Source organism: Poecilia formosa, unplaced genomic scaffold (genome assembly GCF_000485575.1).
Source record: "Poecilia formosa unplaced genomic scaffold, Poecilia_formosa-5.1.2 Scaffold268, whole genome shotgun sequence".
Classification (NCBI taxonomy): Eukaryota; Metazoa; Chordata; class Actinopteri; order Cyprinodontiformes; family Poeciliidae; genus Poecilia; species Poecilia formosa.
In genome coordinates, this window is record NW_006800207.1 from 862,604 (window position 1) to 878,352 (window position 15,749).

Consider the following 15,749-nt stretch of genomic DNA (forward strand, 5'->3'; position numbering starts at 1 on the left):
AATCATTTATTTTTTTATGATGTGAAAATAACTGAGCTCTCCAATTTTATAATTTGTCCCTGTGAGAAGTAAAGTTGGTGCATTTGTTTTTTTTGTTTTTTTTACCATGAACTCCTGAATTAAATAACTTCATGATTGCTTTACAATGTTTAATTTAACCACAAAGTATTAAAAATGAAGATTTTCCTTTAGCAGCTGGCAAAAGAAGATTATATATTTTATCAAATAAAATCTAGAGGTTACAAAAAAATATAAACAATAATTGTCCTGTAGATATTTTCTCTCAAAATTATCTTGAATTTTCATTAAATATGAACTGAGATGTCCTCTGGTCACTGTTAGAACACAGTAATGCTATAATTAAAATTAGAAGCAAAACACATGTGACTACGCTGCGGTGGGTGGCTGACAGGCTTTTCAGACCCTATAATTTCCCACTCATCACAATACATCTACACATTGAAACAGGAAGCTGCACCAAAAAAGAAAGCAGCAGCTCATGTTCACACTGCGCTTAGAGCAGCAGCAGGTCTTATCACGTTTTTTAAAGCTACGGTCGAGCTTTATGGACCTGGCAGCCTTAAAAATCTGAGTAAGTAACTTTATGACTCAATTTTTTTGATGTTATAAATGTCACCTCAAGTAAACAGGCATGTTTGTTAAACACGTGACAATTTGCTGGATCTGATAAAATCAATTAACTATGGGTTAAAGTTAAAACTTTAAAAGTATTTCAACATATATCTAAAATAATTAGTGATATTTAGGAATAACATTTTGTCTTTTACACCTGTGGCTGGTGCTTTCCAGCCTCGTTTCACTTCACTCTTTACTGCTACTGCAAGTCCTCAAATGGACCTGAAAATACAATCACATCCTTTTTTTGTTTGAATAAATTCGACCATTACTGTATTTGAGGAGTCCATGTAAGATGATCTAAGAGTAAATAATCAGTAGTTTATATTTTTTCAGTGGGTTTGTTTAGTTGTGTGAAAATAAGAATGGAAAAACTGAATGGAAATAAATTTCTTGCTTCACTTACAGGAGACGTTGGTTTCTGGAAATCAACCTACATTATTTTTTCTTTAAAAAACTGATCTGAGCAGAAGCAAAGACATCCATCACACTCTCCCACGATGAACCAGACAAACTGCACCGACCCCAAAGCAGAGTTTCAGTACTATCTCTTCCCATCGATCTACATCCTGGCTTTAATTATAGGCCTTCCGGGGAATCTGGTGGCTCTGTATGTCTTCACCGTCCGGATCAGCCCTCGAACGGCCTTCAGTGTCTACATCAGCAACCTGGCCGCGGCGGACGTCATCATCCTCTGCATGCTGCCCTTGCGGATCCACTACCACCTCCATGAGAACGTATGGGAGTTTGGAGACTTTGCCTGTCAACTCACCGGGACTCTGTACTATGCCAACATCTACATGAGCATCTGCTTCATGACCTGCATCTGTGTGGACCGCTACATGGCCACGGTGCATCCACACACCTACCTGAGAATGAGGAACCCAAAATGGTCTCTGCTGGTAAGTGTGGCGCTGTGGTGTTTTGGTGGAGTGGCTATACTGGTCTTCATCCTCATGGGTCCACTGGAGAGAGGGGATGACCACAGCTGTTTTGAAAACTTTGCCACCACAGAGTGGAACGACCGATTGAGGACTTACAGTATAGTCAGTCTGATTTTTGGCTCCCTGATGCCCTCCATTATCATCCTGGTGTGCTACCCGCTGGCAGCCAAACGCATTTCCGAGATCGGCACCAAAACAGCTCAGAAGGCTGTGAGGGTCATCTACACCATCCTGGCCATCACACTGTTCTGCTTCCTGCCACACCATGTGGTTTACCTCCTGCACCTTCTTCAGCGCCTGGAGGTCATCCAGAACTGCTCCGTCCGGACTTCCATCTACAACGCCAGACGAGTTACCATGGCGCTCATCACCCTAAATACATGCCTGGACCCTGTGCTCTACTACATAACCACCAGCCACTTCAGATGGGAGCACTTAAAAAGGACGTGGCTTTGGGGGATAGTGAGCAGGAGAAGGGGCGTTTACACCATCTCAAGTGACCTGAATGAGATAATGCCGCCTGTACAGAGAATCCTGTAAAAGACAAAGACTTTGTGATATAAAAATTAAAAAGGTTTTCACACCTGATAGATTAGTAGACTTGGTGCAATTGGAGACCAAAGTAGCAACAATTGTTACATTTACAGCTGGTGTGGTTTATTTTTACACTGCACTGTGTAAAATGAATCAAACCATTTGAAAAACCCGTTTAGCCCCTTGTCTATGGTGTTGCTGCACTAAGAACCACTGAAGGTAATAACACAAAAACCTCTGAAGACATGACTGCAACTCCCTTATTCCTAAAATCCAAACAAAAATGGAGTGGTGTCAGATTTCAGTGTTATCGGGCTTTCTATTTTGTCTATTTTGTAATAGACTATGAGCCATTTCTGTCCTACTGCTAGACACATGCAATAGTCTAGCACTACTTTTGGAGTGGTCTCGGCTCCACTTAGCATTCACATTTGAACAGCACCACAGTTCACTTTCAACCAAACCCAGACTTAGGTTTGTAGACAGACCAGAGTTTGCTTTTTTGGTCCGCTTCAGTGTTCGATTGTGCATTCGCACATCCCCAAATGAACCAGCGTATGATTAAATAGGACTAAACATAGCTGGTGTGAATGCATACTAAAACCTTTTAACTTTAATGTATTCTTTGAGCTGTAGATCAGAGATGTCAGTTTGTGAGGACATCTCTTATCCACAGCTTTCCTTTCAGGTTCAGTTCTACCCTTCTTCATCTTGAGCTTTCTGACACGTTTTGGTTACATCATCCACCATCATGAACACTCTTGTTCCGTTACAACAGTAACCCCTGAGCATTACGACGCCACCACCATGTCTCATTGTGGGTATTGTGGGACTTTGATTTGGTAATATCTCTGCATCAAATCCAATCATCTTTTCAGTGATTACACATTCATTGCACCATTAAAAATTCTACCAGAGCCTAGATGTTTTCTGTTTCAAGTAAAATAACAAATAGTTGCTAAAAGTGCTGCAACTCCTTCTTTGTTACTATAAGCCACAGATGTTTGTCTACCTCCCTGACCCGTTTCAATCTTCTCTTTTGGTCAGTTTTAGAAAGACATTCAATTCTTGAAATGCATTTTTGCATTTATTTATTATACCTTCTACAAGCTTAAAGAGATTGCTTAACATTGAAGGCAAGTGTAAGTTTATCCAACCTGACAGCTGAAATAAATTCAACACAAATGTGCAAAATTATGAAACGCAGAACTTCAGCTTTATTTCTTTTTATATTTTACAACTAATGGGTTTTTTTTCAGCTGAATTGTACAGGAATTGTGATATGTTGTATGGCATACAACATATGCGATATGTTGACATACAATATATCACATTGAAAGTGAAAGTATGGAAATGCATTAAGGTCTCTTTTAAACAGGGGTGTGCACACATTTTACAAACACTGGATAAATAGGTACAATATTAAAACGTGAAGCTCTTTCTGTAAAAATGTATATAGAGGTGGCAAATTTCAAAATAAAATAATCAAAATCTGAATTTCTCTGGAAGCTTCAGTCATTTGATCAACAGGAATGGAGCCTTTGTAGTTGTTGAGTGTCTGCTAAAAAGGAAGCAGCTTTAGCTGACAAGAAGACGACTGACATTTTCTGCACTGAAGAGCAGGTGATGGAAACTTTCCATTAAGAGTCAAATCGTTCCAAGTTACATTGTTCCAAAACAAACACAAACAAAAACAACTAAAAAAAAAAAAAATCAAGATGAAAACAGTCAAGTTGGAAGGCCCTTCTTGAGCAGAGATGAGAGGTAGCTTCCCAGATCTTCATCCTGGAAACAAAACAGGCAAACAACAAAAAGAGATTTTAATGTTGTACACCTTTAGGAATTTATAGTCTCTTAAAATGGACATCATAAAGGTTAATCTCAATTTCTAGTAATATTCAGTTTGTTAGCTGTCATAGAGTGTAAGCCTTAAATATCTAAATTTACAGAAATACGCTGGAAATATTTTAGTGTCTAAATCATTCATATATGACTAGTTTTTAAAACTAAAATAAGACAAACTTTTATTGCTAGTCAAAATTATTAATTTATTTGAAGCACAAATAAAAACATCCAAGAAGTAAACTTTTTCCTGATGTACTTTTCACATTTAACAAAAAATATTCAAGGAACCATCTTCATAACCGACACCTACATACATTTGTTAGAAAACAACATCAGGTTTCTCTATTTTCCCCTTGTCATTTATTTGCATTGTGCGTGGAACGCAGCAGACCACGGAAACTCCACCTTCTGGTTTTATCGTTTATTTTTTGTTACTCACAAAGCCCCCCGTCTCATTCTGTCCACCCACACAACTACTTTCACTCCATACAGTTAAACCCATCATCGCCAGCACCATGTTTCCACAAGACTGTCATTCTCTTTCTGCATTATGGTCACAGAGTAAACTCAAGACTGTACATGGCAAAAATTAAACTCTGTTCATGTGTTTGACTCTTAATCTTAAACTCTGGAAAGACTAATTAGATTGTTTGCCTACTGCTGCTGCTTTTATGACTATATAGCTTTCTTTGAATGTTCAGAGTCTTGGACAAATCTCAGCCTCTCCTTTCTAATGCTAACACTTCATTCCTCTGAGCTATTTGTGCCTCAGTTTTGATTAGCAAAGGCGCATGCATCACTATATACATTTGATTCATGACAATAACAGGAACTAACCTTGAACAACTGAAAAGAGGACAATGGTTAGATCTATATTTATTTCCCGTCCTGCTTTAAACCAAAAATGACAGTGAGGGCCTCAATTTGATTACTTTGTATTTTCTCTGTATTCTTCTCAAACCCCAACAACAAGGTCATTATTCTTGAAAAAAAAAAAAAAAAACATATTTCCTCTTGAGAACTGCAAAATTTTGGAAAAATAGAACTGCACAGTGAAACACCAAAATCATCTGAATACAGTTTTTCCTATGCCTGTCCCAATTATAAATTGTGTAGGAGGGTTAAGGCACGTGCAAATCGGAGCGATCGCCTGCTGACTGTGCACCTCTTGCAACTTTGTCTTTGTTGTGCACTTCAACGATCCATGCACTGTTGCTACACTAGTGCTCTCTTCGCATTGGCCGTATAAGTGATGCCCCAGGGCGCCAATTGCTGGAGGGGACACCGCAAAAGTTGTCTCTCAGGGTTCATACACTTTTTCCAAAGTAAAATTCAAGCATTTTTAAGGATTTTCTAAAGTTTTCTGGGATTTAGCAAATAGAAATCATTTCAATAATTCTAACTAACGGGCTGCACAGTGGCGCAGTTGGTAGAGCTGTTGCCTTTTGGTAGAGCTGTTGCCTTGCAGCAAGAAGGTTCTGGGTTCGATTCCCGACCCCGGTCTTTCTGCCTGGAGTTTGCATGCTCTCCCTGTGCATACGTGGGTTTTCTCCGGATACTCAGGTTTCCTCCCACCGTCCAAAAGTCCAAAAGTCCAAAAAACATGACTGTCAGGTTAATAGGCCTCTCCAAATTGCCCGTAGGTGTGAGTGTGTGTATGCATGGTTGTGTGTCTCTGTGTTGTGCGACAGACTGGCGACCTGTCCAAGGTGTACCCCGCCTCTTGCCCGGAACGTTAGCTGGAGATAGACACCAGCACCCCTCCTGACCCCACTAAGGGAGAAGGGTGTAAAGAAGATGGATGGATGGAAATTCTAACTAACCTTAAACAAGACAAATCTGGTTTGATTTAACTTCAGAGAGTGAGAATAAAATGTTTACATGTGTCTTTATTAATATTAAATATCTGGTTTTAATTGTAAATAAAGTTTGACGACTTTAGGCTTTTAATCAAACATTAGATTTTGAAAACACAGTTTGAATATCAAGCACTTTCGAGGAATTTATAATGAATTTAAGCAATGCCCAACCTTGAGACCTCCTAATTGAAATTCAAAGATTTTCAAGAACATCCAAACAAACCCTGCTCTCTTTCTGTACAGTTATATTAAAAAAATTAGAATATGCATTTTGATGAGATTCATTGGTCAGATTAAAACCTTTTTAAAATAATCTTTAAGCAGTTATTAGACAGATTTTTCATTAACTCCACATTTCTGCATATCAACAATATTTTTTTATTGGTCTGATATAGGAATGATAAAATAACACAGCTGTACCTGATAACTCCAAGACAGCAGCAGGACTTTGGCGTTGGCATCTTCGGCAGAAGAGGAGACTTTTATAACGATGGATTCCACCATGACTGTTCCGTCAGGAAGGTGCTGGATGGTGTAATCTTTTAGCACACTAACACCAAAAATAAAACATTCAAGATGAGGATGAAATGCAACATAAAGCAGAATGAGCTGGAGGTGGTAAGGTGAGCAGTGCTCTGACCTCTTGAGGTGCGTGTAGATTCTGTGGAGCGTGTCGGAGTCACTGTGCGGGTCCTGGAGTTGCACGCGGCAGGTGAAGCGCAACTGATGCTCGTTGAGGCCCAGCTCTTTCAGGGCCTGCTCTGATGACACCAGCTTCAAGCTCTGCAGCAAAAAGACACCAGAAAACAAAATAAAAAAAAAAACCACACAGTAATGAGATGAATGCAACAGAATCTCATAAGAAGAACAACAACAGATGCACTGAGATGTCGGTTTAATAGGCAAGAGAAACTGACAGTCTTAATTACAGCTGGATACAATTTGACATCTACATCCTGATGACAGCTGATATTTTAAATGTAAACACAGCTGAAATTATTAAGATACAAGGCTTAAGCAAATTTATGGAAAAAAACATTTCTGAAAAATTCTAACTGTCAAGGAAACTGAAAAAATTTATTTTAGAGATAATAATATGTATGGAAACTGGGAGAACACACCCATTTTAACCTTTTATACTTTGTATATTTCATTGAAAACTGTAATACTACAAAACAACACAAGATGGTCTATTATTACATTTTTTGAAATCCATCACTGTTGTATGTCTTAATACAATATCATCTCCCTTCTCCAGGACACTCAACAACAGAGATCTTATTTAGGAGTCCATTACTGATATTGCTGTGGTTGACAATTAAAATAAATACATTTTAAAAAAGCATTAAAGTGCAAACTGAATATCTTTTGTAACTCATACGAAAGCAGGTTTTACTGCAGTTCTGCTGTGTTTTAGTGGTAAAATATTCCTGACCCAAAACTATGAAAACTTACATTTTCTTTCATGATGAGGGTTCCATGCATGGTGCGAGGTTTTTTAGGATCAGGTAGAGGGCCTTTAAAAAATAAAAAACAAATTATACAATGGAATTTAACAAATAAACTAGAAAACATTTTTTTAATATATATTTGTTGGCTGCAGTCCTACACCAAACAAATCAGAACATTTTTCTGATGGCTTTCAAAATTCTCATACCTAAATGAAAAACTATAGTTTCTTATTGTTGGGTATTAAACACTGAAAAATACTTAAATTAATGCATTTTCTACATTTTCAGAGTGAAAATATGCTACTGCAGTACAAGATGGGTTATTACATAAAAATCTTCACTAATAGTATTGATAATTTTTAATTAATAACTTCTATTTTTAATGTATTTTTTATGGACCTACTAGTGTCTTTAATAAGGATGGTGATTATGAATAAATAGAGGACACATATTGTTGATTTGATCATATATCATTTTAATTAAGAACATTTTTTGCTTTATTAAAATTTCTAATCAAAGAATTACCCAGCCACAATAGCGAAATGAGATCAGTAAAACCATTTATGCATTCAGTGATCAAGCCGTTTCGGATTTACTTCGTCGACCTTATCATGCCAACTGATCTGGGTCAGGTTACTGTACGAAGGCGGCAAGAAGCGTGAAGTATGAAAAAAAGCTAGATGAACAAAAACCACTTAACCTCCAAGAGCCATCTCCCTCTTGAGCAGGTTGAGCGATATGTCCACAGGAACGCTGGGGTTCGTCGTCACGGCCACCGTCTCCCCGTTGGCTGGCATGTAACAGTCTATACCTGCCATTTAAAGAGTTTAGCATTAACCAGGCTGGGAATCCCTTCTGCCCACAGATGTAAAACATCTTCAAAAACAACAAATCAATAAATGAATTACAGATGTTTGAGGCTGTGACTTCAGCAGCACTTACTGAACTCCTGTTCTATCTTCCCCTTGAGAAACTCCATTTTTGCAGCCTCGCCATGCACCAGCAGCATGTTGCGAGGCTCTGCCATGCGAATGAGCTGCATGATGCCCTTTGCATCAGCGTGTGCGCTAAAGGACATGTACTCCACCTGCAGCTTCACGTCCAACTGCAGAAATCCCAGACAGATATGGATGAAAGAAAAACTGACAATAAGATTAACAGGCTTAATTATTTAGGGCTGTCGCTTATGATTAATTTAGTAATCAATTATTCTGACAATTGAGCGATTAATCGGATAAAAACATCTACACATTCTCCATATTTTTCATTTAACCACTTACACTTGCTGAAATATTAGAAATACAAAAAAAAGCAAATCAAATAATTCAGTTTCTTTTTAAATAAGAAAATAATTTTATTGCTTAAAATGCAATACCATAGCGTTCCTTTAGTGTATGTTTGATCATTACATTTTTTTTGATTAACCAAATAGTAATTGGTAGTAAAAGGTGCTTATTTCATTTATTTATTTATTTTATTGAATTCGAATTAGGTGAAGCAAAAACTACAAAATGTTCTTTAGTTCTTCTTAAAATAAAATCCTTTTTGCTTCTCAAAATAAACAGGTGTGTGTTCTTTTTTAAAAAAAATTGCCTTGGGAAGGATCTTATGCTCCACTTTAAGCCTAAAAAGTATTGCTATTGGGAAAGATGAGTTATAAGAAAGATGCATTATAATAATCTGACTCAACATGTTAGTTAGCTGAAAAGAAAAGAAAAAATCTTACCGTTGATCTTCCTTCCATCTCCAGTTTTCGTTGCCCATTTAGGATCTTATGACCAATAGTCCCTTGCACACAATACCCAGGCATGATCACCTTTAACGAGAGTTTTTTCTTTAATTATCATTCAGCAGTGTCAGTTAAGGAGGATAGGAAACTTCCTAGTGCTACCATATACAAATAAAAATAAGGTCTTTTCATTTTTTTCAAAACAGATCATTTCAAACTGGTTTACTGAGAACAGGTATCTCCCACCATGATCTAAGTAATGGGACAATTTTCATGTTTTGGTGTGATTAGGAAACAGACGACCATACAGCTGTCCTGCTTTAGAACATCATTACAGAAATCAATGTGCTTAAAATGTGATTTTAACTCATCTCACTGTTCTACAACTTAAAATTGATACAATTTCATGATTTGGAGGACTACTAGATTTTGCAAGTTCTATTCAAAATACATGAAGAAATATTACCAACACATCTGCAAAAAGAATTTATTAAAAGAAATAGGATTTATAATTTGAGATGATCAAAGGGTTTTAAAAAAAAATAAAATAAAAAAATAAAGTCAGAACAAAACAAATGGAACGTTTTCTGTTTACAGAACAAATCTTGTCTGAAGAAACGAAAGACAATAGATCAATTTTATAATAAAATATAATAAGCTGTCAAGGTATAGTGAAGAAGAGTGCTGTATCATTTCAAAGATTTTTTTTAATGTTTTCTACATAAGATTTTTTTCTTCCCAACTACTCCTCTTCATTCAAAACTTTTATATATATCAATATATGACAAGTTAATTTTAAACTGTAAATTAATGCTATATAAAATAATTTAACGGCAGCAAATGTATTGCTTATGTCCTGTGTGATGTTGGACGAGAGAAGTGCGTTTTTGTTTGCTACTTGTTCTTCTTAAGGACAAAGCTTCCAAACAGGGGATCATAAAATGTGTGAATGAAGTAAACTTTGTACGAAATCTGGAACAAGGACTTTAGGAACATAAAAAGATTTTCTTTTGCATAAAAGACTCACCATGTTCTTGTCATTGCCAGCCCATTTCTTGAATATCTGCAAAGACTGGCCAGCATGCAGCATACCCGGTGTGGCAAACACCACCTGAAAGAACAGGCTTATCTTAAAAGCTTTGCAGCAGTTTGAGACTTTAACATCTAGGGAGAAAAGCCAACTCACCATTGGCCCAGGATTATCTGCATAGGAGCGATCGAAGGCCTTGATGTGTTTAAATTCAAACATGTTTCTCTGCACAAAGGTTTTTCGGATCTTCTGGTTGGTCCATGTTATGAAAAGCTTGTAGTAATGATTGGCTTTCTCCGTCAGCCCAGTGGAAAAGTAGATTGGGGCTTTTAGGTTCATTCTCTCCCTGTGTGGAAAGAGGGAATTAAAGGCAGGCCAATTAGTGAACAGAAAATGTTAATATCATGCAATTATTCTTTCAGGCCTAATAAAATGAATGTATCTTATATAATGGGCTGTCGAGACAGAAGCCTTGCTTCTTTGTGTTGCAGTCAGGAAGTAATTGCTTCATGCTGAGAGGTTTTATTTTATTTAACTGGAATGTCAACAATCATTTGACAGAAAAAAAGCTTTGCATCTGATATCAGTGAACAGGCTGCAATTATCTCCACACATCACTGCCTTTGCTTTCTTATTTTTTTCCTTTGACATAAATGTGTAAAAATGCTGCAAGCTTTGATTCTGATGCTGTGTTTGAAAGTAAACTGTACCAAAATGTTTCCAGCAGGATGCAGAGCTCTTGTGCACGTCCCAGAGCAAAAACTGGAATAAGGACCTGGGGAATTTTAAAGCAGAGATGTCACACAAAGTTCTAATTCAGCAACAAAATACTGAATTAGAATAGATTTAATTTTTTTACCTTTCCTCCTCTTTCTATGGTTTCATGAACTTTCTTCAGAAAGTCTCTTTCTCTGCATCTTTTTGAATCACGGATAGTTGTGGCGTATGTCGACTCGGATATTAGGATGTCAGGACGACATTTATCAATCCAAGCAGCGCTAGAAAAAACAAACAATGTTGAAAATGTATTGGGTGCACAATCACTCTAGGCCTTAGCATGTTTTATTTCTACTTACAATACAGAACAAAGTTGTTTTTACCAACAACTATGAACATTATTTCTTTTTACTGTTAGCATCTGGCTGTAAATGCAGCCTCTTTTTCCGTTACAAAAAATATTTCCTGAGCTGCAAATCAGATGACCCACCCCACCCAGGGACGCCATTCTATTATTACCCAATAGTCAGCTATGCCCTTACCACCCCTCTGACCCAAGCAGACTGACTACTGTCCAGCTCTCCGCCTAACGGGTCCGAGAAGCCCCTAACTCCTGAGTATTACCACAGACGACAATATAGAGGACATTCTATTTAAGCTGGAAGCGAGAATGATGCGTCTAGACTCTACTGTTGGGTCTTGATGTCACCTGTGTAATTAGTTTTAAAGATAACTTTATTTATTGTTACTATTAAACTAAAATCTCCAGCATGGGGAAGTGGGATGAGCTCGACTTTTCTCGACATAATGTATTGATGCATATTTTGCATCACAACAGTTTCTCTTCCAGGAATAAAAACCTCATTTACCTTCCCCGCGTCTAGCTGTGCTACTATCAACGAGCCTGCAGCTGCCATTTGTGCTCCCGTCATTTGATTGGTGATTACACCGCTGATACAGTTTTATATTTGGTCAACTGGGTCACAGTTTAGAAAATGTCCAACCTTTATAAAGTAAACATACCCAGAATTATTTTTTTATATCAGTCAAAAAAATGTAAGTTAGATGTTGGTTGTTGCACAAGTTTTTTTCTGAGGAAGAATAGATTTTTTTTTAATTACAAATAATCTGTTAGCTGATGTTTTCCATTAACAAAATGAGAAATAATCAACATTTTGACCCTTTGTAGACTATTCTACACATATCAAGGAATACACTGGAAATGCTCTATATAAAACACGCCGCCATCTAGCGGTGGGTTATGCAAATGATGCTTAATTTTGCATACAAAATACCCAACTTTAAATGTAATTCATAATGGCAAATATCTACCACTTGTATAGCATCTGTTTTATAACTAAAAACACAATTAATTGTTTTATAAAAAAATAATTCTGTATATTTAGGCTGTAAATGGTTCATTTCAGGACTTGCCTAAAATCCTGCATAGAAGAAATATGTAAAAAAAAAAAAAAAAAAAGGTTACATTCTGCCTTAATGCCAAGGGGAAAAATATTCTGTCTGAGTTCTTAACAGTAAAAACATATTCTGCAGTAACAAATTTGACTTTCTGACAGAATAAAGTCAATGTGGAATATATTTATTCCCACCACCAAAAAGGCTAAACTTAAGCAATACTTTGTGAATTTGGATCATAACTTTTCATAAAATCCGATAAAATTTGAGGGTCATAAATTCTCACAGAAATTCAACTTTTATTTTTTTCCCTTTTTTATGTTTTTACACTGATATACAAAATGTTGATATCATTTAAGACTTATTGTAATACTTTAAAACTCTTCTTGCACTACTAGCTCTCTTCTGTTCAGTTTTTTGTTTCCCTTTGCACTGATTGCAACAGCCTGAAGCTCAACAAAAAAGCTCTTGATTTGTTGGGTGTGACGAGACTGTTTGACAGGAAAAACTGGCTCTCAAAAAAACTTTATCCAATAAGGCAGAGGACCCAACCTTAGGTGTCAAGACTCACGCTCCTGTTTCAGATGTTCACCAGATTTAGGTAAATGGGTCATTAACAGGTTTCTTAAGAACTTGAATCCGGTGTATTGGAGTATGATACATCAACAATGTGCCAACATCAACAGTATGCCCTGATAAACAAAGATGGGGACTAATGTAAGTGCAGAGTATTTTGTCCCAGTACATTACTTTCCTGTGGTAGAGAAACATCTGCACAGAATGACCCTAAAGTTCAGTTTTAAAACTGTCAAGAGAACACCAGCTTGAAAAAATGTGACCTTTAAAAATCCACACATTCAACTAACAATACTATGTTAACACTAAAGAGTCTACAGTACAGTTTAGTTTATTTTAAATATCTCCCTGTTTCAGCTACTTTTTAAGGATAAACTACATCATTGGGATGTCTTAAACTTTTGCAGGTGCTGGGAATTAACCCCAAATTTAACTAATGTGGACCAAAATCAATCATGATTGACAAAAGACTTTTTCGATTTAAAAAAATTGTATTAAAAAAATCCTTAAAATAAAATAGGCAAAAACATATGGCTATCCATGCAACATAAAATATTGTGTAATTGTTCTATGATAGTAATAAACTAAAATAAAATACAAAGACATCTGTTAACAGAATTAGACAGATGTCTTTTTGAGAAAAAAATAGTGAGAGTTCTTAGCTTTGATTATTTTAATTAATGCAGTATTTTTCAGAGTTGTTTTATGGAAAACTGTGTGGTTCAGATCTTTGGCCAATTCACACCTCAGCTGAAAGAAATGTTCATAGAATGCTTCTGAAAATTAAACACTTAGATTTGCTTGAATTAAGTGTCTTGCTTTCGGCAGCACTGGATAATAAAAAGTAAAAGAAGGGGCAATAGACAAAGAGCTATCATTAAAGACACAGGTAAAATTGTTGGTAGAAATGTTTTCATTATTTATTTTATGGGTTTAATAGGGTGATATCTCTCTGCAAGAACAGTCCTTTTAAATCTATGTGAAGTTTTATAATTTGAACTAAGAATTGTGCATCCAAATGGGTAAAATTAGTCAATTTCATTTTCACATAAGAAAATTACATCTAAGTAAGACAATTTAATTAAAAATAAGTTTGCAAAGCTCCCTTTGACACGAGAAAGGCATTCTCCTCTCTCTTCATATCTCCTTCATGCTTTATTTCTGCAGGATTGCGCTGAATTGCAGTAAAGCAACATTTTACAACCACTGGTGAAAAATGGAAAAGGCAACTTACCCTAAATGCCTGTCTGGCGTCATGTTATAGTCTCCCTAAAACAGATAAAGAGATTTCTCTCAGGCTGCAGTCATTACAATCACCCGCTGTGACACAGTGCAAACTTGTTTACACTCACAGTGTAGACCACAGACTCTGATCCCACTTTGATGTGCACCATAGCAGCTCCCAGAACGTGGCCTGCATAGTACGCCTTGATCTCCAGCTCATCATCCACCTGCCAGGAGCACAACAGAAACAGCTTGATTTGCCATCAAACGGGGCGAGCATCTGGCACAGAACAAGATGGGATTAGATAAAGTCATCCAAACGTGTGACATCAGCACGGCACCTGGACAGTTTGGTGGAGGTTCAAAGGAATCACTTTCTTCATGCAGTCCTTGATCATTTGCGAGGTGAAGAAGTTGGTTTCTCCCTTCTTGTCAACGGTGATCTTCCGGAAATCTTCAAGTAAAATGGGACAAATAGCCTTGGTGGGATGGGTCATGTAGATGGGTCCGTCGTAGCCTACCATCTCGCTCATGTAAGGCAGGGCGCCGCAGTGGTCCAGGTGAAAGTGGCTGAGCATCAGAACAGGTGGAACAAGGTGAGCACACAGATTGGTTGTATGAATGTTTTAGGAATAAAGCATTGAAGAAAAACACAACAAACCTGATGATCACGCAGTCTAAGAAGTCTGTCAGACGGCCGTTCTGTGTTATGTAGGAAAAGTCTGGGAAACGCCTCTGGAATAAAAAACAGATTAATTGTCCATATACCATGTACTTCAAGTCTATGTGGACATTTAACTTGACTTAACAACACCCTTCAAAGAAGAAAAAAGAAAAAACTTTGACATACAAAATAACTATTTACAACACTGACCATCAAAAACTACTTATAAAAGCTACATACACAACGTACCTTTTATGAATAAAAGTAAGATATTAATTCATTCAAATAATTTTTACACACCTTTAGCGATGGTACCGCACCAATAAGTGTTTTGAAAGTTTTAAATTAACATATGAAGTTGACCTTGTGTCGCCACAGGCCTGAACTTTTAATAGATACACACATGTTTTTATATTGTTTAGATTCACTTACATCGTCGTTGTATCCCATGTGCATCCCACAGTCCAGCATGATGTTTTTGCCTCCGATGGACACGAGGATGCAGCTGCGACCGACATCCTGTCCAGCACCTTGGATAGGGAACACAGAAGCTGAGAGTCTACAAACACAATTCTGCTTAAAAAAAGTGAGCGAAAATGTTAAAAACAATTATTTTATTATCAATACATATGCACAAAAACAAACAAACAAACAAACAAAAAACGAAGCTTTGCTGGAAGAGAGCGAAACGCTCTGAGTGTTAAATTGAAGATAAATATGTAATATTGACGGAACTAGCTTAGCCTCTGGATAAAAGGCTACAGTACTCACCTAAAGGTGTTACTTTTATTTCAGGCATTTTGTATCATCTGTCCACTGCTGGATTCTGTAGACTAATGAGTAATGCCGCTAAAGTTCTAATAATAGTTTATCTAAACACAGTAAATGAGAAAGAAATGCTTGTTGAAATTTGTGCATGCGTTTCATACAGAAGCAGTAAGCTAGCGGGCTACAACTGAATTTCCGGCAAGTGCTTCCATAATAAAGGCTTTCAAAAATAAAGTCGAGATTTTTTTCACAGTATTCTCCAAAATCGCAATAATTCGAGGAATACTTTAAAACTTTATACCACGTTACAAAAGAGACTTCCTGCAAAACGTTGTAACCTAATATAGCACGATTTA

The 15,749-nt window shown here is 36.8% G+C and overlaps 2 protein-coding genes across 2 annotated transcripts; one reads left to right on the forward strand and one right to left on the reverse strand.

The window, feature by feature from the left end:
• Positions 1-462: 462 nt before the first annotated feature.
• On the forward strand, positions 463-3,827 carry LOC103150987 (lysophosphatidic acid receptor 6). The gene is made up of 2 exons (XM_007570781.2): positions 463-592; positions 1,045-3,827. Exon 2 carries the CDS (start codon positions 1,137-1,139, stop codon positions 2,118-2,120), a length of 984 nt encoding a protein of 327 aa, XP_007570843.1. The 5' UTR covers positions 463-592; positions 1,045-1,136; the 3' UTR covers positions 2,121-3,827.
• On the reverse strand, positions 3,312-15,568 carry ints11 (integrator complex subunit 11). The gene is made up of 17 exons (XM_007570780.2): positions 15,397-15,568; positions 15,058-15,155; positions 14,623-14,696; positions 14,303-14,531; positions 14,090-14,188; positions 13,972-14,006; positions 10,888-11,026; positions 10,739-10,803; positions 10,185-10,374; positions 10,026-10,109; positions 8,996-9,085; positions 8,212-8,374; positions 7,970-8,080; positions 7,274-7,335; positions 6,459-6,601; positions 6,239-6,368; positions 3,312-3,899 (listed from the first exon to the last, which is right to left on the reverse strand). Exons 1-17 carry the CDS (start codon positions 15,422-15,424, stop codon positions 3,843-3,845), a joined length of 1,797 nt encoding a protein of 598 aa, XP_007570842.1. The 5' UTR covers positions 15,425-15,568; the 3' UTR covers positions 3,312-3,842.
• Positions 15,569-15,749: the final 181 nt, after the last annotated feature.